The sequence below is a fragment of the Xenopus laevis genome, chromosome 5L (assembly GCF_017654675.1).
Source record: "Xenopus laevis strain J_2021 chromosome 5L, Xenopus_laevis_v10.1, whole genome shotgun sequence".
NCBI lineage: Eukaryota > Metazoa > Chordata > Amphibia > Anura > Pipidae > Xenopus > Xenopus laevis.
In genome coordinates, this window is record NC_054379.1 from 60,772,386 (window position 1) to 60,798,867 (window position 26,482).

The window sequence follows — 26,482 nt, forward strand, 5'->3', positions numbered from 1 at the left end:
TAGACAAAATGTGAACAAGCTCACACAGCTCGATGGCGGGTTGAAGAAAACAGTGTGCAAATAATGCCTACAAGGTCAACGTATACACTACTACAGCGGTGGATACGGATTACGTAAAATATATGAATGCTGCTTGAAAAAAAGTAACTCAAGTGGTTTTTCTAGAGACGATAATATTATCAATATTTAGACAAAATGTGAACAAGCTCACACAGCTCGATGGCGGGTTGAAGAAAACAGTGTGCAAATAATGCCTACAAGGCCAACGTATACACTACTACAGCGGTGGATACGGATTACGTAAAATATATGAATGCTGCTTGAAAAAAAGTAACTCAAGTGGTTTTTCTAGAGACGATAATATTATCAATATTTAGACAAAATGTGAACAAGCTCACACAGCTCGATGGCGGGTTGAAGAAAACAGTGTGCAAATAATGCCTACAAGGTCAACGTATACACTACTACAGCGGTGGATACGGATTACGTAAAATATATGAATGCTGCTTGAAAAAAGTGACTCCGGTGTTTTTTCTGGAGACGGTAATATTATGGATATTTAGACAGAATGTGAACAAGGTCACACAGCTCGATGGCGGGTTGAAGAAAACAGTGTGCAAATAATGCCTACAAGGCCAACGTATACACTACTACAGCGGTGGATACGGATTACGTAAAATATATGAATGCTGCTTGAAAAAGTGACTCCGGTGTTTTTTCTGGAGACCGGTAATATTATGGATATTTAGACAGAATGTGAACAAGGTCACACAGCTCGATGGCGGGTTGAAGAAAACAGTGTGCAAATAATGCCTACAAGGCCAACGTATACACTACTACAGCGGTGGATACGGATTACGTAAAATATATGAATGCTGCTTGAAAAAAGTGACTCCGGTGTTTTTTCTGGAGACGGTAATATTATGGATATTTAGACAGAATGTGAACAAGGTCACACAGCTCGATGGCGGGTTGAAGAAAACAGTGTGCAAATAATGCCTACAAGGCCAACGTATACACTACTACAGCGGTGGATACGGATTACGTAAAATATATGAATGCTGCTTGAAAAAAGTGACTCCGGTGTTTTTCTGGAGACGGTAATATTATGGATATTTAGACAGAATGTGAACAAGGTCACACAGCTCGATGGCGGGTTGAAGAAAACAGTGTGCAAATAATGCCTACAAGGCCAACGTATACACTACTACAGCGGTGGATACGGATTACGTAAAATATATTATGGCTGCTTGAAAAAAGTGACTCCGGTGTTTTTTCTGGAGACGGTAATATTATGGATATTTAGACAGAATGTGAACAAGGTCACACAGCTCGATGGCGGGTTGAAGAAAACAGTGTGCAAATAATGCCTACAAGGCCAACGTATACACTACTACAGCGGTGGATACGGATTACGTAAAATATATTATGGCTGCTTGAAAAAAGTGACTCCGGTGTTTTTTCTGGAGACGGTAATATTATGGATATTTAGACAGAATGTGAACAAGGTCACACAGCTCGATGGCGGGTTGAAGAAAACAGTGTGCAAATAATGCCTACAGGGCAAATAATGCCTAAAAGGTCAACTTATACACTACTACAGCGGTAGTAAAATAAAAAAAAGTAAAATAAAAAAAAATGAATATTAAAAAAAAAAATTAAAGTTGGTGCTGCTGAACTACTAGGAGCAGCAGATTAGCACACCAGTCCCACTCCCCAACACTGCTAGACTAATAGCACTGGGCTCTTATAGTAGTAGTAGTAGTAGTAGTAGTAAAACAACAAAAAAATAAATAAAAGCAGTCCTTACAAGGACTACTGTTATTGCAGCAGTCAGCAGATGAGATCAGAAGCAGGACAGCTGCCCACTGCAGCTACATACAGAGCACTGCAGTAGAAGGTAGATTACTAGCCAGCAAAGCTACCTAAGCTTAAATGTCCCTCAAACCCCTGCAGACTTCTGTCCCTCCAATAACAGAGCAGTATCAAAACGATTACTAGCCAGCAAACTTTCAACTGTCCCTGAAATCACTAACAGGCAGCAGCTCTCTCCCTACACTATCTCTTCAGCACACACAGGCAGAGTGAAAAAACGCTGCAGGGCTTCGGTTTTTATAGGGAAGGGGAGTGGTCCAGGGGAGAGCTTCCTGATTGGCTGCCATGTACCTGCTGGTCTGGGTGAGAGGGCAAAAAAAAGCGCCAACAATGGCGAACCCAAAATGGCGAACGTCGCGCGACGTTCGCGAACTTCCGGCGAGCGCGAACACCCGATGTTCGCGCGAACAAGTTCGCCGGCGAACAGTTCGCGACATCTCTACTTACCACATCCATTGAAGGGGCAGAGGGTAACGTGTCTTTACCTATATTAGTGAGAGAGGGGTAAAGAGACATAGTATGTGCTTGTATTGGTGTATTTGTGTCAATTCCTGACTTATCAAACAATTTAATGTGTGCCAATATCTTCTTATAAATATAATACCATTTTTGATACTCCTTGGACCCCTTAGTACTTGCTCCCACTTTATCAGCTAACAAGAGCTGTGAATCTTTACTTACTTGATTATATTCCTGGGTCCATACAGAAATAAACTTTTTAAGACTAGGATATTTTTCCATGTACTCCTTAATGTCATGTTTTAACTTATCTATTTGTAATGCTGCCTGTGCCCCTCGCTGCTCATCACCTGTTAGGGTGGCTTTCTTTTGTTCTTTTAAATTAGAAAATAGAGCAGTTAGAGCAATTCCGTTATCAGCATCAGTATCTGTGCTGTATTGCATCAGCTATGCGTGATGTTGTCTACTGTTCTGTCCTGCTCACTGTCTGAAGTAAGATTGACAGGCAGATAACCCTTCTTCAAAGCACCACACTGTGTAAGTTGTTAACTTGTTTAATGGGTATTTAAAGATGAAAGGGTAAAACTGAAATACATACAAATAAAGAGGTATAAGAGGCTGGACTGGTAAAACAATATACATACAGTACACATGCATATACATTATACAGATGTAATAAATCTGTTACCAAACAGAAACAAACCTCTCTATCTAAGATGCAAAAGCTGAGTATATTAAACAAATAGAACTGTATACACTCACCAACAATGCTGCATAGGGCCTGTTTAGCATGGAGAAAGCTGAAAGCACATGAGATGAACTGCACAGGCTGGAAACACCTACTTCCTGTGACCTGGAGTTATGACATCAGAGGTCAATAACTAACTTTATTAAACAAATAACTAACACCAGGAAATATCTACAAGTGTCCAGTAGATGGAGCTGAAGGACTGCTCATACCTGTAATCAAATGAAAAGACATATACCTGTCCTAACAGTACACTCCCCGCCTGGTGTCTGTAAGATCACCACAATTATTCTAGTCCAATCAGGGAGCAGGGTCTTCAGCCTGAAGAAGAAGGATGAGCTCTGTCACTGGTCTGAAGAATAATGTAGAACTCCCATCTCTGGCAATCTTTATTTCCACTTTGCGAACTTTGCCATCTTTATCAGGGAAAGTCTTTGTTACACGACCCATAGGCCATTCATTCCTCTTGGTATGTTGATCTTTTAGAAGGACAAGATCTCCTGCGTTGATGTTAGGTCTATCTGATTGCCATTTCCTTCTTACCTGCAGGGTAGATAGATACTGTTTGCGCCACCGGTCCCAGAAGACCTTGGCTAGGCTTTGAACCTGTCTCCATTGTCTTTTATAGAGATCTTTACCATCAAAGTTCCCAGAAGGTACAGGATGAGATGCAAACTTCTGAGTCAACAGTGTAGCTGGAGTGAGTATTTGTGGGTCCTCAGGATCTGATGAGACTGGGGTCAGAGGCCTTGAGTTCACTATTGCAGTCACTTCTGCCATTAGAGTAATGAGAACCTCATGAGAGAGTTTTGAAGGTAACTGTAGAAGCATGGAGTCTAATATTCTTCTTGCAACTCCTATCATTCTTTCCCACACACCTCCCATGTGGGAGGCATGAGGAGGATTAAAGATCCAACACACCTCTTGTTTGGAAAGGAAACTTTCTATCTCTTCATAGTTAAGGTTGGAAGAGATTCCAAGTTCACGGCATGCTCCAACGAAGTTGGTACCACGATCAGATCTGATAGTTTTGACTTGACCACGTATAGCAAAAAACCTTCTGAAAGAATTTATAAAGCTTGAAGTGTCCATGGATTCTATCACTTCAATATGAATGGCTCTGATATTTAGACAAGTAAAAAGAACTGCCCATCTTTTGCTGTCGGCAGAGCCTCCTCGTGTACGTCTTGAGCAGACTGTCCATGGCCCAAATACATCAAGGCCAATGTGAGTGAATGGTGGATCTGTTCTCAGTCTATCAGGTGGCAAATCTGCCATTTTTTGTGTTTCGCAAGTATTTCTGAGCTTCTTGCATATGACACATTTAAAGATGAGACTACTCACACATCTCTTTCCTCCTGTTATCCAGTATCCTGCTGAGCGGACGGCTCCTTCTGTAATGTGGCGCCCTTGGTGTTGCGACTGGATGTGATAGTGACGAACAATGAGGGTAGCAATGTAGTGATGACCAGGCACAATAATTGGATTCCTTTCTTCTGGTCCTAGGTCTGCATTTCTCAAGCGACCACCTACTCTCAGTAGTCCATTTTCATCTATGAAAGGGTCCAATGCTCTGAGAGGACTATCATTTGGCATGCCTTCCTTTTCTAAAATGCTCTGTATTTCTTTTGCAAAAGTCTCTTTTTGAACATTCTGTATGATGACTGTTCTAGCTTTCTTAAAGTCATGCACCAAGTTTAGTTCTTTGCAAAGGTGCCAGCCCTTACAATGATCTAGTTGGCTTTCTCTTTTTTGTTTGAACAGATGTGCTACATGAATGAGGCGTGCTAATGCTCTCGTCAAAGTATTCCAACTAGAGAACCTGCAAAAACGTTCAGACCCTAGTTCTTTACCTTTGGATGTTGTACTCAAAGTTGTAACTTGTGGACGAATCTCTGTATCTTGAGCCGGATCCACTAATGTAAAGGTTTCAGTCTCTAGTTTCAAGTGGTGAGAATGACTCAAGAAGGGTGGACCTGTGAACCACATAGTATCTTTCAGGTGTGCTGCTGATACAGATCTTGTGGCCAGATCAGCTGGATTGCTCTCTGTTGACACATAGTGCCATTGTTCAGGGAGAGAGGATCTTCTTATTCGCTGAACTCTGTTGCTAACAAAGACATAAAATCTTCTTTCTCATTGCAAATGTAGCCTAAAACTATTCTGCTGTCTGTGAAGTAGCTGACAGAGTCTATATTGGTGTCAATTTCTTTTGTTATGAATGCAGCTATATCCACTGCGAGGACTGCTGCACAGAGTTCGAGTCGTGGGACTGTAAGTTCTGGACATGGGGCTAACTTAGCTTTTCCTAGCACAAAACCTATGTGGACCTGACTTTCAGAATCTATCACCTTTAAGTAGGCCACTGCTGCAATTGCTTGCGTGGAAGCATCTGAAAACACACAAAGTTCTTTGTATTGAGCATTAGAACAAGAAACAGATACATAGGGTCTAGTTACCTGTATGTGCTTCAACTGGTGAAGGGACTCTTTCCAATCTTCCCATGACAGTCTCTTACCTTCAGGCTGGGGTGCATCCCAATCTTGAGTCTCAGAGGTGAGATCACGAAGAAGTACTTTCCCTTGAATGGTTACTGGTGCAGCTATCTCTGCGTGGCCATTTTGGATTACCTTTCCCATAAATGCAAAGAAATGCTGTCTCATCTCAGGTTTTACTTTAAGAGACCTCTGTAGGGACCTGAAACGTTGCAAGACTTGTTCTTTGTTATTTGGTAGCTGCTTTCTTTCTGGTTTGAAGGGTAGAGGAGCTACCCAGCTACTGTCTTCTGCTCTGTAGAAACCCTCCTTCATTGTTTTCATAAAGGCAAGATCTTCCAGAGAAGGAGCAACCGTCTCATCTTCTGTAGTTCTCTGAAAGATACTGTGGCTTACATAATCCTCAAACTCTTTGCAAGAGGATTTGTACGTAGACACTGAGGATTGCATAGTTACCCATACATTCATGTCATAGTTTTCCCTCACATTGTAGAAGTATGGACAAGGTGGAAAGAGGGATCTGCAGCTCTCTTCTGAGGTTCTGGTGTAAAGACAGTGTACTAAGTCTGGTCTATGGACTCCTTTCAGGCATACATTGCCCACTATGACCCATCCTGTGTCTAATCTGTGTGCATAGGGAGCGTTATGTGGTCCGTTGATCTGTTGCCTCACTTTATGGACCCTAATTATGTCTCTTCCTAACAGCATAAGAATAGATGCTGATGGATCAAGCTTGGGTATCTCACTAGCAAGTGACTTTAGATGTTTGTGATGAAGAGCCACCTCTGGGGTTGGGATCTCCGTCCTGTCGTTTGGTATCTCATTACATTCAATGAGTGTGGGTAATGGGATTGTGACTTTGCCATCAAGAGACTGTAGTTCAAACCCTTGCGTTCTTCTTCCTGAAGTGTTAATCACCCCTGCACAGGTTCTGAGAGAATATGGAAACTGCTGGCCTTTTGAACCGAAGATTTCAAAGAACTCTGACCTGACCAGGGACCTATTACTTTGGTCATCTAGAATAGCATAAAGTTTGATTGCCCTGTCCTTTTGTCCTGTAGGATAGACACTGACTAAGCAGATTTTAGAGCATGATCTGTCTCGAAGATCTCCTCCACACACTTCAGTACATGTTGCAGTTACTGTAGCCTCTGCACTGTTGTCCTTTCCCTCCCCGCCATGATCACTCCTTTCTAGAGGCCTGACTGACCATGGTGCAGGACCAGGATGAAGAGCAGACACATGTCTGTCACTGTTGCACTCAGTGCAGCTAACTGATTTGTCACAGTCTTTCGCAAGGTGAGCATTTGAGGCACAGCAACGGTAACAAATATTGTTTTGTTTTAAGAAAGTCTTTCTCTCATCAAGGGACTTACCTCTGAAGCCTCGGCATTTGTACAGAGGATGAGGTTTGTGATGAATCGGACATCCTTTAGTCAAGTCCATGGTCTTGGCATCAGTAAAAGCTGAAGAGTTTCCTGTAGCTTGAGATACTTCAGTCTTGTGCACCCTGATGGAACTTCTCTGAGGGGTGTTCTTGTAGCGGTATTTCTCTGGCTTGTTGTCACCAAAGGTCTGGAACGTCTGAGCAAACCCTGGGTCATTGTACATCTTTGCCTGTTGAGAGATAAATTGCACGAAATAAGAGAATGGTGGGAATAGTACATTATGTATTTCCTTGTACTTGGTCCCATGTGATGCCCATTTCCTTTTTAGAGAATCTGGCAGCTTTTTTACAAGGTCTTCTATTCCTCTAGCGGAATCAAGATTATTTAGTCCTAGAAAGCAACCTTCATTTTTGCTGCCAACAGTTCTATTACCAGATCACTGAATTCTCTAAGTTTCTTGCTGCACTCTCTTTCAAAGATATTCCCAAAGTTGTCAATCCTGTCCCACAGGGATTTTTCTATCTTCTCTGGAGCTCCATAATCTTCGTTCAACCTTTGCCATGACATCTGTAGTCCTTTACAAGAATCATTGACATATACTGCCCGAATGCCTTTCACTTGTCTGCTGGACTCTGGACCTAGCCACTTCACTAGGAGATCTGTTTCTTCTTTGTATGAAAGGTGTAGATCCTCTATAGCATTTTTGAATGACGCCTTCCAAGCCCTGTAGTTTTCTGGCTTCTCATCAAACTGAACAAGGCCTGATGTTATCATTTCTCTGCGTGCCATAAATCTCACTAAGTCTGACATCTGCCGATTGCCAGAAAGTTGGTCTGAATCAGGCTTAATAGGAAGCGCTGGCTTCACATCTGGTGTGTACTGGTATGCTCCCTCTGGAGAATGACTGCCTCTATCAGGAACCACTGGTTGTGTAACAGGAGGATAGCTGTATTTATTAGTAACAGGTAAAGTCCTCTGAATGTCATTATAGTATCTGGCTGCAGGAGTTTTCACATCAACAGGATACAATTGTTTGAAATCCTTTTGTTCTTGTAACAGAGCACCATCTGGTGGTGGGGTAGAGGTAACTACGGGCACATTGTAGTCACATTGCAAAGGAATGTTCTGGAGAGGTATACTATGATTTTGCTCAAATGATGGGATAACATCACTGTCTCTGTATTCACTAAGCTTTTCTAGGCTTGGCATTGATGGACTGTACTCCTGTGAATGTTTCAGCACATATTCTTTAGTACGTTGCATAGCAGTTTCTGGTTTTACATCAGGCTGCATAGTGAATTTCTGACTTGCTTGTTCTGTAGTGTCGAGAACTGCATCTAATGCATCTGCCTTGGCATTCGCAATTGCCACCGTCTTACGTAAATTAAGAATCTCTATTGAAGCTTCTAAGCGTGCCATTTGAAGCTTTGCCTCCACTTCTAACCTTGCCTTCTCTGCCTCTTTCTCAGCTGCCAGACGAGCCTTGTCTGCCTCCATCATAGCCTCTAAGCGTGTCTTCTCTAATTTTAGCTCAGTTTCCTTCCCAGTAAATGTGAGTTGAGCTAGTGCAGCGGCAGCTTCTGCACGGAAAAGCGCAGCGTCAGACACCTGGGAGCGGTTTGAGAGTCTGGATGAATGTGACACCCTAGATCTGGTCTTGATTGATCGTTCGGACATTTTGCCGTCTAATCTTGATAAGAGTTAGCACGTGGTACTGTGTTAACTGAAGCTGTACTGTATCTCTGTGGTATTTGCTAATCCACTCTGCGTGTGGGCCTCTTGATACCAGCTGTTGTTTTACTGTGCTGTATTGCATCAGCTATGCGTGATGTTGTCTACTGTTCTGTCCTGCTCACTGTCTGAAGTAAGATTGACAGGCAGATAACCCTTCTTCAAAGCACCACACTGTGTAAGTTGTTAACTTGTTTAATGGGTATTTAAAGATGAAAGGGTAAAACTGAAATACATACAAATAAAGAGGTATAAGAGGCTGGACTGGTAAAACAATATACATACAGTACACATGCATATACATTATACAGATGTAATAAATCTGTTACCAAACAGAAACAAACCTCTCTATCTAAGATGCAAAAGCTGAGTATATTAAACAAATAGAACTGTATACACTCACCAACAATGCTGCATAGGGCCTGTTTAGCATGGAGAAAGCTGAAAGCACATGAGATGAACTGCACAGGCTGGAAACACCTACTTCCTGTGACCTGGAGTTATGACATCAGAGGTCAATAACTAACTTTATTAAACAAATAACTAACACCAGGAAATATCTACAAGTGTCCAGTAGATGGAGCTGAAGGACTGCTCATACCTGTAATCAAATGAAAAGACATATACCTGTCCTAACAGTACAGTATCATCTAATATGCTTCCATCTGGCCAGGAGGCAGGAAGCTTTCCCTTACTAGCATATCTATATGTGCCGTTATAAAAACATTCAACAATCCTTTTTGGCTTTTTTCTACTTTCTGTTAACCATGTTTTTGCCTGACTTTCTAAACCCTTCTTCTTGAGCCACTGATCATGGGTGCTGATTAGAGTCTCCCAAAGGTCCGTATCTAATCTGCCTGTCTCGGGTAATCCTGTTCTTTTATAGATGTCCTTAAAGGGCACCGTAACCCAATTCCCATGATTCTGCTCCATCCATTCTATTGCTGTATGCCCAGGGGGATCAGACACCACCTCCGGAATGGGGTGTCCCCGATGAGGCAACCAATTGCCCATCTAAACGAGGCCGGCCGACCAATTTCCTAACAATCCCCCACGACCCTACTGAACGTTGCTCCTTCTCGGAACGGTGTTCAGACTACTAGGTCGTATCTTCTCAGGCAACAGTAACCTTCTCTAAATCTGTGCTATGTGCTTTCACTGTTTCACGTTCCCCAAACAATCTTATTCTACGCATATATTATTACCACTGATTAAAGATTGAAAAAGTAGATAGAGGGCTAGTAACTCTCTATTAAGATAGTGTAGTGTTAGGTGGAAACTTACAGTTTTCTTAACAATCACTGTTTATTTGTTTGTTAAACTTTATGTTATACTTGTGATTATATTTCAGGAGCGGTAAAAACCAGGTCCTGCGTACAAACTTTGATTCAGAAAAGCAGCCTAATTTAAAACCAAAGTTCAGAGTAAACACGTCTAATCAATAAGAGATAACACTATGTAAATATAGTACGGGCAAGAGAGAGATATGAGTGATTTAGAAAAACAGAGAGACAGAGAATCACTTAAATATAGAATACAGTGGTAACTTTTAAGGCACAATATATTTTCAGTTGTAACACGTTCTAGCTTGTACCTCCTGGCACCATTAAATCTTACACAGCGACTTAATTACTTATATAAACTGTACAGTAAAATATCATTCAATGCTTAACACTCTATGATCATAGCATGAAACATAAAGCAAAACAAACACATTTAGGTATACGTATACTTAATTCCTGCAGCTGAGGTCCGTGGTCTGGAGCTTGTGATGTTCAAGACCACTCGTGTGACATTTTAACACCTTTCAAGGAAATCTCTTTTGGGCAAGCATCAATGGGCTCACCTGCCGGCTTTGGAGGTTTCATTGCTAGGGTCACAGTCACTTGTGGTGGTCTCTTGGATCACGTCCAGTCCCAAATCTGGTGGTGCCATCTGTTAGGGTCATCCATAAGTACAAGAAGGGATGTCAGCTGCAGGATGATTGCATGCAAGAGAACAGACGCAGACCAGGAGTCTTATTTGTTCTGTTCTACCATATTGGTGGACAGACCTGTTTATTTATAGGTGGAGTACATACAGAATTAGTTAATGATTATACATTAAGGTGGGTTAGGGTGGTTTCCCACCATAACCAATTAGAGAAGAGTATTTAGGTATAGAAATAACAAATATGACATGACCGTTCACCTAGTTCTGTCTCATGGGTTTAGTCCTTGATTGGGGTATGATTAACTAGGTGATGTTTGTTAATCATGATAAGCATGATGGAAGTTTGGGGACTTTCTACTCATGTCATGCTGACCTAGAATATTATAGAATATTATTCAAGAAAGAGACTTAGCTTAAAGTGTTATACAGGCATATATTAGATATAGTATATATGTGACTACAATAAAGGCTACCTTATCATTACACACTGGAAGGGGTATTTTCCCCATTTTATGGAGTCTATTAGGGGTCAGGTAAATCCTCATTAAAAATTTGTACTGAATAAGTCTCTCTCTCGTACTTATGAGAAACTGGTAGAGCCAGTCTGTTGCTTCCTCCCATTGATCCTCGCTCAAACTGGGGATATCCACCTGCAATTGTCTATAAAGCGACTGGAACGGGGGGAGTTGGTGGATTGTAGGCATGTACAGAGCAGTGAGACCATTTTAAAAGGGTCCTCTTTCCTCAGTTGGACCAGAAGGGTTGGTTCCCCCATCTCCAACTCCCCGGACCCAAATTGTGCCATAAACATGTGCCTCAGCTGAAAATAAGAAGGTCCGGAAATCCCATCTTGTCTCTTAGTATGATCATATCTATGAACCTCCCATTGTTTATTATGTCCCCTAGGTATTTTACATTTTTCTGGGCCCAGAACCACATGGCCTCAGATGGAAAAAAGTGTTGAAGGTGTGAGTTCCTCCAGAGAGGTAATCGTGGGGAAATAATAAGGGATGGCTCTCAGAGCAACTATCCAAGCCGCATGAGGGGCTTTCATGCAAGGGGGTAATGAGGGTGAGTCCCTTGGTTTCCTGACAATATAATTACTAAGGGCTTCCAGGGATCCCACGATTCAGGCTTGCAGAGGTACATTTGGATTACTCAAATCCTGTGTTAACCACCAGTTAATGTAGCTAATTTGGCCAGCTATATAGTAATCGTAAAAGTTAGGTCGACTCAGACCTCCATTAGTATATGTAGACATTAATTTGACTGTTGAAATTCTTGGAGCTTTATTATGCCATAGAAAGGGAGTAATCAGAGCCTGTATGCCTTTACAGGTTTGTTTGGATATTACTGTCGGGGAGTTATGAAATAGGTACAAATACTTGGGTAAATAGACCATCTTTACAATGTTTATTCTGCCCCAGAGTGTTAAAGGAAGATTACCCCAAGCCTGCAGCACAGTGGTTAGTTGTTGGTTAATGGGAGCTATATTCAGGGGTACAAACTGATTGGTATCTAGATGGATATTGATTCCCAAATATTTAAAGGTAGTAACCCACTTAAGGCGTGGGTCAGCTGCCAGCTGGGGGTCTAAGTCTGGGTCCAGAGGGAATCACGGATTTAGTTCAGTTGATGCGGAGACCAGCGTATATCGTATATTGGGCAAAGATGTTTAACGCTTCGGTCAGGGATGGGCTGGGATCCGCCAGGTAAATTAGTACATTGTCCGCATAAAGTGAAATCCTCTCCTCTATCCAGCCATATTTCAAACCAGTCAGGTTAGGGATATACGAAATTGAGTAGCCAATGGCTCTATCGCTAGGGCAAACAGGAGAGGCGACAAGGGGCAGCCCTGGCGCGTCCCCTTGCCAAGAAGAAAGGATGAGGTAATGAAGTCATTCACTAATACTTGAGCTGTGGGATTGCTATATAGCAGCCTAATCCACTTAATAAATTGCTTGCCAAAACCAAAGGATTCCATTACTGCACATAAGTATGGCCATTCACTTGAATTGAATGCTTTTTCGGAATCCAAGGAGACCACCACCCTGGATCCCAAATTGTCGTGAGGGACCTGCATATTGTAGTAAAGACTTCTTAGATTAACCTTTTGGGCATAAAACCTGTTTGGTCAAGCTGAATTAGCTGTGTAATAACCTGTTGCAACCTGACCGCTAGTACCTTTGCCAAAATTTTGGCGTCCATATTTATCAGGGAGATGGGACGGTATGAACCACATTGTGCTGGGTCTTTCCCCTCTTTATGGATCAGAACAAAGAGTGCATTAGCAAAGGAGTGTGGGAGTCTACTTTCTTGATTGGCCTGATTTAGGATTTCGCAAATTGTGCCCGGTGTTTTTTCCCCCAAGGTTCGGTACCATCCAATGGGTAGCACATCTGGTCCAGGGGCCTTGGCTGGAGTCATAGAAGCAATCGCTTCACGAATTTCTTCTGTTGTAATGGGACTGTCAAGCATTGCTACATGTGATGGGTGCAATTTAGGCAGAAGAATATCTAGTAAAAATTCTGTTAGCTGGGCATCAGTGTAAGTCACCTGTGAGCAATATAGATTTGCACAGTAGTCAGCGAATACATCTGCTATTTCACGCGGATCTGTAGCCGGACTCCCTGTAGCAGATAACACCCTATGTATGATCGTCTGTGGGGCAGTAACTCTAGATACATAGGCTAACATTTTGCCGGACTTATCACCTTGTTCAAACCCTCTCTGGGAGGCATATACTGTAGTTCTGGGTAATAGCTGTCATTTTACATTTCAGTTTAGTGTGAGCCTGCATTAAATTGTAATGTAATTCAGGGGAGGGGGCCTCTATATATGCTATTTCCGCTTCCTCCAGGTCTGAGGTCGCCTGTTGAACCTCCCGTTGAGCTCTATTTCTCACTCCATTTATGGATTGAATCAGGGTACCACTCGATACTACCTTAAACGCATCCCATAGCATTGAAGGGGAGGCAGAGCCCTGGTTTTCAGCCCAGTATGTCTCTGCTGTCTCTTGTACCTTGTCCGCCACCTCTTTCTGGGTCAGCCACAAAGTGCTGAGCCTCCACCTTCTAGTTCCTGCACACATATAGGGTTGTATAGTAATGATTATGGGGAAATGGTCAGAGATTGACCTAGCTCCATATTGAATGTGGCTAATTTTAGTAGCCATCTCTGGGGACGTCAGGGCCATGTCTATTCTTGAAAGTGTCTGGTGTGAAGTAGAAGACAAGAAAAAAAACTTAAGTTCCGGGGTGCCTGGCCCTCCAGACATCCTGAAGACCCATTGAATCCGTCCAGGCTTTTAATTTGGTTGGTTTAGTGTCTGTTGAATTGAGCTCATGTAACACAGGGATCACACCACTATTGAAATCGCCCACCCAGCACTGAGGCACCGCTGGGAGCGCTGCCACTTTCTGCATTACATTATCCATCAATTCTATTGTGAAGGCAGGAGGTACATACAGGTTAACCAGTATAAACTCAAAGGAGTAAATAGTACAATGCATAATAAGATATCTACCATAGTGGTCCACATGAATATCATGGAGTACAAAGTGAAGGCCTTTATTAACTAAGATAGAGACCCCTCTCGCGTGAGTGGAAAAGGTGGCATGGTACGCCTGAGCGACCCATGCCCTCTTTAGCGCTAGGACCTTTTGGCCCGTTAAGTGAGTTTCTTGGAGGCATACAATCGCCGGGGACCAGGGATGTAGCGAACTGCCGATTTGGTGTTCGCGAACGCCGTTCGCGAACACCGGCAAAAAATGCGAACGTTCGCGGACAGTTCGCGAACTTCGAACACCCGCTAAAATCGTTCGATTCGAACGATCGAAGGATTTTAATCATTCGATCGAAGGATTTTCATTCGAATCGAACGATCGAAGCCATTCGATCGAATGCTTTTCATTCGATCGAATGCTTACAATCGTTCGAACGAATGGAAATCGTTCGATTTTTAGCGGTCGAAGGAATTCGAATGGTCGAATGGTCGAACGATCGAACGCGAACTCAAAATGCGAACGTTCCCAAACGTTCGCGAACATTCGGCGGACGCGAACGGTCGAAGTTCGCACGAACTAGTTCGCAGCAGAACAGTTCGCTACATCCCTACCGGGGACCATTGTTTAATGAATTGAATAAAAGGGCCCTCTTGATTTTATCATTAAGGCCTCTAACATTCCAAGAAATCAAATTAACTTTAGCCATAGTTAAATAGGAAGATTTTACACAGCGCCAATATCTTGCAGCTGTATATGTGCATAAGAGGGTAGGAGTGAAAAGGGGATCTCATCACATATTTGGCAATAGTCCAATGTTGTTAATTTGGCTTTGACAGTTTAACCCTTTCCCTGCCAGCTGATTTGTCCTAATGCGAACATCTACTGCCATGCAGTTTTTAGACATTTTGCACTCATTACTTTTACTGAGGATTTTTGACAAGAAAAGCTACGTGAAATAAGACACTTTACATATTGTTTTTCTAATGAATTGGGCTTGAACACAAACAAAATTTTGTACTTTTTCTGGAGATATAATGAAAATTTTGAGTGAAATATGTAAAAAAAAAGTAAAATATAGAATAAAATGTTTTTATTTTGTGTTTTTTTTCAAAGAAGAATTACATATACTGAATTTTTTTTTACTGTTTGTAAAAGCCCTGACTCTGCTGAATCAAACAATACCAGATATGTATTGGTATCCCACTATTCTTGTCCACAACACACCCCAATAATAAAACAGCATTTTGTACAATTTTACATTGAAACACAACAGATAACAGCATCTATAGGTTAATGTGGCATATCTAATGATAGAAGTGACGTACCCCCATGAGTTAGGTTTTTTTAGAAACCGCATTCCTCTAGGTTTTTAGCTGTGGTGTCATTTTTGCTCTAAATGTAGCTGCCATCATACAGATCACCCTAAAACGCAGCAATATTTTTGTGGATTTTTTTTTTCTGAAACACCATTACAGTCACAAAGTTAGGAATGAATTTGACAGAATTACTCCACTGAAAATATTCAGATGAACCCAATAAGAAAGAAAAGGTTGTCCTGAGTAAAACGATACCCTGCATGTATGGGTGCACCTAAAGACATGGCCTCGAAACACCCAAAAACAGGGGCATAACATAAGGGAAATTTTAGGTGGAAAGTTCGGGGCTGCGCTCTAAGTGCACACCTTGCAGTTCTTCAGTCTAAACACCCCTTACCTGTGAAATACCCCCACAAACGATATATTCCTTGAAAGTGCACACCTGCAGCTATTCAGCAGCGCCATCCTTGCTTTCCTGCATGCAGATCTGTGGGCACAGTTCTCCGTAGAAGTTTGCGGTTTGGCCTGAAACAAAGAAAAAAAAAGTTCCAAAGTTAGATTTCTCCCCAAAATTGCCATGACAAATAAAAAAAAAACCTGCTAAATATCAATCTGTGACTTCTGAACAAAACGATACCCTGCATGTATGGGTGCACCAAAAGACACGGCCTCCAAACATCCCAAAACAGGGGCAATACATAAGGGAAATTTTAGCTGGAAAGTTTGGGGCTGCGCTCTAAGTGCACACCTTGCAGTTCTTCAGTCTAAACACCCCTTACCTATGAAATACCCCCCACAAACTATATATTCCTTAAAAGTGCACACCTGCAGCTATTCAGCAGCGCTATCCTTGCTTTCCTGCATGCAGATCTGTGGGCGCAGTTCTCCGTAGAATTTAGCGGTTTGGCCTACAAAAAAGTTCCAAAGTTAGATTTTCCCCATAATTGCCATAACAACAAAAAAACACCTGCTAAGTGTCAATGTGCAACTTCTCCCAAACAAAACAATACCCTACATGTATGGGCGCACCTAAAGACACAGCCACCAAACATCCTAAAACAGGGGCAATAGCTAAATTTTGAAGCTGCGCTCAAAGTGCCCACCTTGCAGTTTTTCAGTCTAAACACCCCCTTACCTGTGAAAAACCCCCACAAACTATATATTCCTTGAAAGTGCACACCTGCAGCTATTCAGTGGCACCATCCTTCCTTTGCTACCCGCAGATCTGTAGGTGCAGTTCTCAGTAGAAATTTGTGGTTTTGACTGAAATAAAAGAAAAAAAGTTCCAAGGTTAGATTTCTCCACAAATTGCCATGGCAACTAAAACAACCTGTTAAGTATCAATGTGCAACTTCTCCTGAACAAAACAATAACCAACATGTATGGGTACACCTAAAGACACAGCCACCAAACACCCTAAAACGGGCAATAGCTAAATTTGAGGCTGTGCTCTAAGTGCCCACCTTGCAGTTTTTCAGTCTTAACACCCCCCTTACCTGTGAAATACCCCCCACAAACTATATATTCCTTGAACAGAATCGGACGCAGTTCTTTGTAAAATGTTATAGTTTGTCTTGAAATGAAGAAAAAAAAAACTCAAAAGTAGATTTATACAAAACCCCAAAGACAAGGAACAAAAACCTACTGAATAGTTACTGAATATTCTACTTACCATTATCTGTTTAGTGGAGCATCTTCTGTTTCATCTGTACTCTTCAATGTCCTTTGGCAAGGCTGCTTTTTTTTTATTCTTTATTTATTTATTTTACTATTAGAACACCTAGAAAACTAGAACTAGAAAATCTGCACAATTATAAAAAAAACATTTGCCACTATATATTCATACTGAAACACAGGTGCCTACTGTAACTGAAAGGTAAGCGTTTTGAGATGCCAATAAGGCAGAGACACACATGGAGATCCGGGGAGATTAGTCGCCCAGTGCCGGCTAGAATCGAAATCACCAGCGGGACGGCACTCCGTAGCTTCGTTTTCCAAAGTCGCCTCACAAAGAAAACTTTGGGCGACTTGGAAAATGAAGCACTCCGAGAGCCATTCCGCTGGCGACTTAGAATCTAGCTGGCTCTGGGCGAATAATGCCCCCGAATCTCCACGTGTGTCTCTGCCCTAAAGCTTGAACCATTAGATAAAGAGGTCAAAAAAACATGATTCTGCAAAAAAAAAAAATCTACACAAGAACAAAATATATATTGCCCAGAAGTAAAGAATCTGCACTGAAAACTGATGAGTTTTCAGTTCAATCAAGTGCCCTGTTTCTCTCCAACCATCTCAACCATGCATTCAGTACTGTACTAACTACTTATCCACAATAAAGACAAAGACTACAATTAGCCTTACAACTGAAGCCCATACTAATCAAAATTCTAGGGAGACCTAACAGAATGTTGCCCCGTAATTTACGATATACTGATCAACTGCACTAAGAGGGGAGCTAATGAGGTGTCAGTAAAAAAAATGTTTTGTGGCATCAGAGAAAAGACATCATCAGCAGGCAAGATAAAATTATCTCAGAGTCATCACGCACCATAAATTTTTAGGCGCCCTTGACCTTCACCTAACACGTCACTTGGCTACACCCCCTAGTGGTACCTCTAACCATAGGAACAGTTTAGGGAAAACAAAATACCAAATTAACCACAACATAAAATGCTAGGAATGCCCTAAATATAAATTTTGTACAAAGCGGGATGCCAATTCTTATAATAAAGCCAATCAGTACACAGCAATCTCCACCAACAATCTACAACATTTTCAGTAGTGCAGCCGAGTGTGGTATATTTCAAAACATGGTTTGAAAAATAACCCGGGGTTGCGAGGGCACTTTGTGCAATAGTACCGTGTATCTCGTCTGATACCCCTTTTGCGGCACACCTTGCAGGCTTTTTGGGCTATTGGTTTTCTAGGAGTTGGTGGAAGCGTGTCTATAAAATGCTTCCCCACCAATTGGGCCACTTTGTCACTGGTACGCATCTCAGGCACTGCCTCCTCTACACCACCAAACAACAGAGCAGGGGCTTGGTACTGCTGCTTTATAGACTACATAGGCAATCCTTTCCGGTTACGGTTTATGGTGCCACAGGCTGGGGTCTCTAAACAATGTAGGGTCTTGAATAGGAGGATGCTGATGTAAAAGTTATCCACATATAAGTGGTAACCTCGGCCCAATAGTTGAGTGATGAGCTCCCACACAATTTTGCTACTTACAGTGAGGTCAAGGGGAAAACCAGGGTTGGTGTACTCCGAGCTGCTTTCGCAAAGTTTATAAAATTTGATCCCATAGCGGGCACGCTTGCTTGGGATGTACTGATGGAAGTGTAGGCGCCCTTTGAAGAGGAGAAGGGACTTGTCAATACAAATGTTTTGGGAGGGGGTGTACACTTCTGCGAAGCGCTCAGACAGGCTGTCTATTATTAATTTATGCAGCCTGTAATGGGAAGGATCATTAGGGAGTATAGCCCTAGAATTGTCATTGAAATGCAGAAGCCGGAGCAGTAGCTGATACCGGTTTCTAGGCATTGTGGCAGAAAACATTGGAATGGATAGCACAATTGTAGTGGTATCCCAATAGGACTTCAGGGAATTTACTTTTATGAGACCCATAGCTAGAGTGAGTCCCACAAACCTCTTAATTTCAGCAATATCAGTGGGATGCCATGTCTGAGCTTGAGCATATCTAGGGAGGGGATTTTGGGCAAGATATTGCTCGGCATACACATTTGTGTACTGGACCATTTCCTGTAGGATGGCCTCAGTCAAAAATAAATGGAAAAAATATATTGGCTCAAAATTACTGGTGTCCACCTTTACACCTGAAACTGCAGTAAATGGGGAGATTTCAGGGGTAAAATTACCAGGAGGCCCCCACGCAGGCTCTCCTCCAGTTGCAACATCAACCCTATCACTCTCTTCCTTATCCTCAACCTCTTTTTAAATCCTGATCCAACTCCATGGGCTCCTCAAGGGCAGTAACTGTGCTACTACTACCTGGTGAGTCGAGGAGTCACTGTCTGATTCAGGGGGCACATATTCAGAATCGGAGTCACTAAACTCCTCTGAGCTGGAGGCCATGCATAGGGCAGCCGCCTCTTCAACAGAAAAATATCTTTTTGCCATGTTGCCAACAAAAAAGATCCCCTAATCCAAACAACAATCAGGGACAGTGACAAACAGAAAATTAATTATTAAGTGATTAAGTGATTTCACTGCCATAAAAAAGTTAGCTGGATCACACTATGCAAAACTACTGCAACATAGGCAAGGCAGAGACTTGAGAAAAAAAAATTTAAGAAAAGATAAACAAATCAAAAAAAAAAAACCCCAACAACTATAGGTCCAAGCCCTTAAACTCTCAAACTACCTGGATCTTTCTAAAAAATACACAAATGTAACAAAAACACTGAAAATCAATAAAGAACAATAAATCAGCAGAAATACAAAACTCAAAATACAAAGTACCGGACTTCCGGGGGGCGGGCCCATAAGATGGCCGCTTTTTAATTTGAGCTCCTCACTTCATGGCGTTTTACTCTGCTATAGCTGATTACCTCAATCGCCAACTTGAGCTAAAAGCTGTCGGACGCTGAGGATAACCTGAGGGGAAAAGAGGAATTCAACTTACCACTCGGCTCCCCCTCATTTGCATCCCTGGAAGCCGCCACTGCTACACCATCACGCGCGGTGGTCTGAAAACTTTACCTGCGCAGCACAGCAGGACTCGTCAGCTGCTTGGGTGAATCTGGCGGATGAGCTGTCTCCCCATAACTCTGAGTCATATTACCGGACAATAAGTGAATCGCTCAAGTAGCGGTGCCCCGGGAAGGCCGCCATTTCTTTGCGGTGCGCAGTCACTGCATGCGGGTCACGTGGTGGGGCCTTACTGAGGCCTGTATTTATTTTGCCGGGCTCCGTTCCCCTACATCTCACCAGCGTTATTGTAGTAGGCACGGCTCCCCTTGGTTCAGTGGCATTACCCCCTTACCATCGCAGGCCTTTACTACACGAACAGGGCCAGCAGGCCTAGTGGAATTGCCACACCCAGGCCTCAATATTGCCACGATCTTTCTCGTTCCATCAGAAGGGCATTTTCTATCAAGCAGGCTTCATTGGTCAGCCTATTTCATACATGGGGACACTGTGAAGGTGATACCATCTATATTATTACTGATTATTGATCTGCTATATTTGCTCCCAGCATAAAGACCAGACAAGGCGTTTCTGGACACCCCTTTCTGGATTATATAGAAACCATGTGAACATCTACAAATCACACACCCGTGATCTTACCTTAAAAGTGACTGTGTCACATCACCAACGTAACGCTCTATTAATTCCCATTTTGGACGAAAATTGGGACTTTGACTTGGTACTCTATCTCTGCATTCTCCCTCATCTCTAATTGGGACATGGATAAGTATCTTGGCCAATCCTCTACCAAACCGCAAAGACCGAACAGAGCTAAGCCAAAAGATACAAAGAAAACTGCTGAACAGATGGAGATGGAATCTGACTCGCAAAATTCTCAGATGGGTACCCCCGCTACTGCGGATGATCTGATACAAATACTGGGTCCTCTGCTGGACCAAAAACTTGCCCCGATAAAGGACTCTTTAACTGAAGTTTTGCAACAAGTGACACAACATACCCAAAGATTAACTGAGGCGGAGGACCGCATATCATCTTTGGAAGATGACCTGGATAAGGCTCAAAACACTATCGACATGCAGCAAAAAGAAATCATCATTCTGGCAGACAAAGTGGAGGATCTTGAGAATCGGAGTAGGCGTAACAATCTGAGACTTATCGGGGTTCCGGAAATCGTGAAAGGCAAGGATCTGGATGATCTATTAAATGACTGGCTACCCCGTGAGCTCCATCTGCCCCTTTCTCCACCTTCGTTCCAAATCGAACGCTATCATAGAATCGGCCCACCTTTGAAAGAGGGGGCGACTAGACCGAGACAGGTCATTCTTCGTATTCTTAACTTTGCTGACAAAAGTAAAGTCCTCGAGGCTTACCGGAAAACGAAGGATTTACAGTTCAATGGCCATAAAATCTCTCTCTTTCAGGACTATTCAGCTTCAGTTTCAGCAAAACGGCGTGAATTCTCACCCGTATGTAAGTCCCTTTATTCCTCTGGACACAAATTTTCTTTGCTCTACCCAGCCAAACTGAAAATTTTTAATAAAGCCGATGGAAAACCAATGTTCTTCGAAGATCCGGACAAAGCACTGGAATACATCAACGCCCATCACTCCAACCCAGAGGGCTGATTTGTTCCGGAACTCAGATCTTAATTTACTTCATCTTTTGGGCTTTTATATGTCACGTTTGGCTGACCCTGATATCCCCGGATTTATGACTCTTCTGACATTGATCTCATGACATTCCGGCTCTGTGGAACTTGGGACTGAGGTGTCCTTCGGTTGGCTAACTTCTTCGAGGGGTCTAACGGATCCTTGGCCGTAGTGACCATGGCCTGGACTGTGATAAGTTGACTGTTTATTTTTTTGCTACTGGGTTAATTAATATTGTCTTCTTAGTCTGTGGGCTGTTTCTACAGTTTACTTAATTGATGACTCCTCTATATGCAGTTGCCCTTTTTTCTTTTTCTTATTGAGCTAACCTAAGTGTCTTACTCAAGTACATAGTAAGATCACTGGTGTGGTATATTAGCGACAGCTACTCATACTGTCGCTTCACTCTATGTTATGTAAATATGTTTGTTTTTATGTTTTTTCTTTTATGTTTTGGAATTTGGAATCTACTATACTTATGCAAACGACACATTTCCCTCTATTTTCATTAGGTCCCAGACCCTGGTCTGCTCGCTGGGACAGCCAGACTGGGCACTCTGTTAGTCTCAACTTACCTGCTATCTCTCCTACGGGTATAGGATAACTTAAATGGCACCTGGTAATGATGATTTGACCAACCTCTGACAATATTCTTGACAGCCTAAAAATTATTTCTTGGAATGTTGGAGGTTTGAATACGCCTATTAAGAGACGTAAGGTGATGGATCATATTAGGAGGGAGAAGGCACATATAGTGTTTCTTCAAGAGACGCATTGGCGTAGGCAGGATACAGTATCAATGAAAGATAGGTGGATTGGCTCAATAACAGCTGCTTCTTACTCGTCAAAATCAAGAGGGGTGGCAATTGTGATAAATGCTTCTTTGAATAGTAGGAGGGGAAAAACTTATAAAGACAAATTAGGACGATATCTGATTATGGACTTAGATGTTCAGGGGACAAATTACACCCTTGTGAATACTTATGCTCCGAATAATGAAAATCATTCCTTTTTTACAGAATTGCTTCAGCGGTTGGACTCTTGGGGGGCCTCGAATATAATCCTTGGTGGCGATATGAATACAGTGAGTGACCCATATATGGATAAGTCAGGTACATCTCTCATTCACACTCTGAGACGCATTAAACCACTTCACACCCTCTGTAACCATTTTTTATTAAAAGATGCTTACAGATATCTGCATCCGGACACTAGAGATTACATATTTTATTCCGCCGTCCACAACTCTCATTCCAGGATTGATTATTTCTTTCTCTCCCCCCATCTTCTTGCATCAATTGAAGATGCTAATATCGGCACTATTGCCATCTCCGATCATGCACCCATGAGAATGATATTGAAATTGTTTCATCCACAACCCTTCTCTCATAATTGGAGATTTCCAGCATATCTGTATCAGAATGATGATTTTAGAACCTATCTCAAACAACATTGGGCTAACTACATTGATGACAATTTGATACATTGGGACGATAAAAATCTTTTGTGGGCTGCTGCTAAACCAGTGTTACGGGGGCATATCATAGCTTATCTAATTAAAAGGAAAAAGTCATTTGATGAAAGATATATGTTGCTACAGACTGAACTCACCCACTCTTACAAATCCTTTAAACTCTCTAACTCCGCTCCTGCTAAAAAAAAGTACACTGAAACCAAGGCTCTTTTCAACATTTTATTGACAGAAAGAATGCAACATAGATTGAGTCACACGGCTAACAGATTTTATCGCTGGGGAAATAGATCTGGGAAACTATTGGCTAATATAGTTAAGAGACAACAAGGGACGACCTTTATTCAGAAACTTAAATCACCCACCGGGTGGGCAAGGGATACATCTGATATTACCTTATTGATGATGAAACATTTTAAATCACTTTATCTAAAAACCCCTGACTCTCCTGAGCCCGGTCTCAAGTTTCTTCAGGAAGCCCGTCTGAACAAACTTATGGTCCAAGATAGGGAAATTTTAGACGCACCTGTAACTGAAACAGAAGTCCAAGCGACTATTGCAAAACTTAAAAATGGGAAATCTCCGGGTCCGGATGGATTAGGGGCGGAATTTTATAAAATGTTACTACCGGAGACGACCTCTTTACTTACCTCCTTGTACAACAATGTCTTGCTAGGTGACCCATTATGGGATAAAGCGGCTGACGCCAGGATTATTCTCCTACACAAAGATGGTAAGGATCCCACGGAGCCTTCTTCCTATAGTCCGATCTCGTTATTAAATCAAGATCTCAAAATTTTGACTAAGATTATGGCTAATAGATTGCAAACCATTCTTCCCCTCATACTTACCTCTAATCAGATGGGCTTCCTCAGGAATAGGTACCCGGTTCAGGCTATCAGGCAGGCTATGGCCACAATATATCAGTGTAACCTAGAAAAAGGAAAGCAAGGATTGTTGTTAAACTTGGACGCTGACAAGGCCTTCGATCGAATCTCTCATGCACATATCCGTAGACTTTTAAAGTTCCAACATTTTGGAATCCATATGCTCAATCTATTTAAAATTCTATATGATGCTCCTCAAACCTTTATAACGGTTAATGGCTATAATTCTGAATCGTTCGAAATTCAACAGGGGACTAGACAGGGTTGCCCTCTCTCGCCTTTATTATTCAACATTGCTCTAGACCCTCTAATTAAACATCTACTTCTCAATGAATCGTTTACAGGCATACCACTCGGACATTTTAGACTTAAAATAACAGCCTTTGCGGATGATATTCTGTTGTTTATCCATCAGCCCCATTTGGAACTGCCTACAATTCTGAATACCATTCAGATTTTTGGCTCTTTCACAGGCTTTCGGATAAACCTCAACAAATCTGAAGCACTGGAACTTGGTGGCCCAGGGGTTACATCAATTGGAAATGCTGAATTTCCCTTTAAGAAGGCACAATCCTACATTACCTACTTGGGTATCAAATTGGCAAAAAAACATATCGAGATTTATCCACTCAACATTAGACACACCATAGATCTTATTCAACAAGATCTGATCAAATGGGACCCGCTAAACCTAACCTTTTTGGGGAGAATTCATTTAATCAAAATGATCTTGTTCCCTAAATTACTTTACCTACTGCAAATGTTACCATATAATATAAAACCATCCGACTACAAACGATTGCTTAAAATGTTCCGTACTTTTATTTGGAAGCGGAAATGTCCGAGGATAAGTTTGTTTAAACTGCAGCAGACCAAAGCCTTGGGTGGGGTTAACTTCCCTAATATTCGGGAATATAATGAGGCGGCATTACTTCGCTATGCTGGGGATTGGATATATAATAGAAACATGTATGCCTCCACGGAACTTGACCAACTTCTAACGGGAGGTGTATCCCTCAACTTTCTCCTACATTCCCCACTGAAGGATATTCCACAGGACATGCGGGAACATCCTTTGTTCATAGATACTTATAAAACGTGGGGTTCAATTAGACGTAGATTTAAACTGACTCCTTGTTATTCCATTCCGATGGGACTTCGCAATAAAACCCTAGTGCAGAGATCCCCAACCAGTAGCTCGTGAGCAACATGTTGCTCTCCAACACCTTGGATGTTGCTCCCAGTGGTCTCAAAGCAGGTGCTTATTTTTGAATTCAAGGCTTGGAGGCAAGTTTTGGTTGCATAAAAACCAGATGTACTGCCAAACAGAGCCTCAATGTAGGTTGACAGTCCACATAGGGGCTACTAAATGACCAATCACAGCCCTTATTTGGCACCCCAGGAACATTTTTCATGCTAGTGTTGCTCCCCAACTCCTTTTACTTCTGCACGTTGCTCACGGGTTCTAAAGGTTGGGGAACCCTGCCCTAGTGGAATGGCAAAACCAAAATTTGAAAATTGTTAAAGATATTGTTGGTGATGCTTTCACGGTGCTACCTAAAGATAAACTCCTCCTGAAATTTCCATTTTTGGCAGATGACCACATGCTGCTACTCCAAATTGTTCATTATGCCACAAAAATATTACGACATCTTTCCGCGACAGATAAAGATAACCCATTAAATCTACTATGGCCTAGATATAATACAGTTAGAACCACCTCTCAGATTTATCGTTTTATTCGGACCACGATATCGATTGACACACAGGACACTTTTCTACTCAGATGGACCTCTGTAACTTCACAAACAGAGGCCGCTCAAATACTCATATATCACACGAAATCCATGCAGGCTATCTCTGTTAGCAAATATCAAGAAGATACTTCATGGCTCATATCTCACTCCACTCAGACAGCACCACATGGGCACTTTGCATTCGGATAAATGCTTGAGATGTCATCAATCTCGGGCGGACCTTGTGCACTGCCTTTGGTTCTGCCCTAACATTCAAAAACTATGGGGGGACGTTCAGATATACTGGAAATCTCTTACTCAGCATACGCATAAACTTACATTAGTTTGGGCAATCTTTGGGGTACCCCCTCCGCAATTGAAAATCTCGCGCTCTGACCGGCAGCTAATGGAGCGGTTGGTGGCTGCAACTCGGAAGGCCATATTGCACCACTGGCTCTCCCCGTCTGCACCCCCCCCCTATCTCTGGTTAAACAAAAATTTCATTATATATTCCACATGGATTGGCTGGAATCCACCACGAATAAAGAACAACTGACTGACAAATTTTTCTCGGTATGGATGGCCTATATCCAATCACTCCCAACTCATACTAAACATTTAACG

At 42.2% G+C, this 26,482-nt stretch overlaps 2 protein-coding genes across 2 annotated transcripts; both read right to left on the reverse strand.

Moving 5' to 3' along the window:
• Window positions 1-2,332: 2,332 nt before the first annotated feature.
• On the reverse strand, window positions 2,333-5,211 carry LOC121393682. The gene is made up of 2 exons (XM_041562812.1): window positions 3,097-5,211; window positions 2,333-2,919 (listed from the first exon to the last, which is right to left on the reverse strand). The coding sequence occupies exon 1, from the start codon at window positions 5,069-5,071 to the stop codon at window positions 3,383-3,385; it is 1,689 nt and encodes a 562-aa protein (XP_041418746.1). The 5' UTR covers window positions 5,072-5,211; the 3' UTR covers window positions 2,333-2,919; window positions 3,097-3,382.
• Window positions 5,212-7,355: 2,144 nt separating this feature from the next.
• LOC121393683 lies at window positions 7,356-9,359 on the reverse strand. Its single transcript, XM_041562813.1, has 2 exons — window positions 9,100-9,359; window positions 7,356-8,922 (listed from the first exon to the last, which is right to left on the reverse strand). Exon 2 carries the CDS (start codon window positions 8,640-8,642, stop codon window positions 7,356-7,358), a length of 1,287 nt encoding a protein of 428 aa, XP_041418747.1. The 5' UTR covers window positions 8,643-8,922; window positions 9,100-9,359.
• Between the last annotated feature and the right edge of the window lie 17,123 nt (window positions 9,360-26,482).

Excerpts from the sequence above, each read along its gene's own strand:
- LOC121393682 (XM_041562812.1), bottom strand. The coding sequence starts at position 5,071 with ATGTGGTTCACAGGTCCACCCTTCTTGAGTCATTCTCACCACTTGAAA.
- LOC121393683 (XM_041562813.1), bottom strand. The coding sequence starts at position 8,642 with ATGTCCGAACGATCAATCAAGACCAGATCTAGGGTGTCACATTCATCC.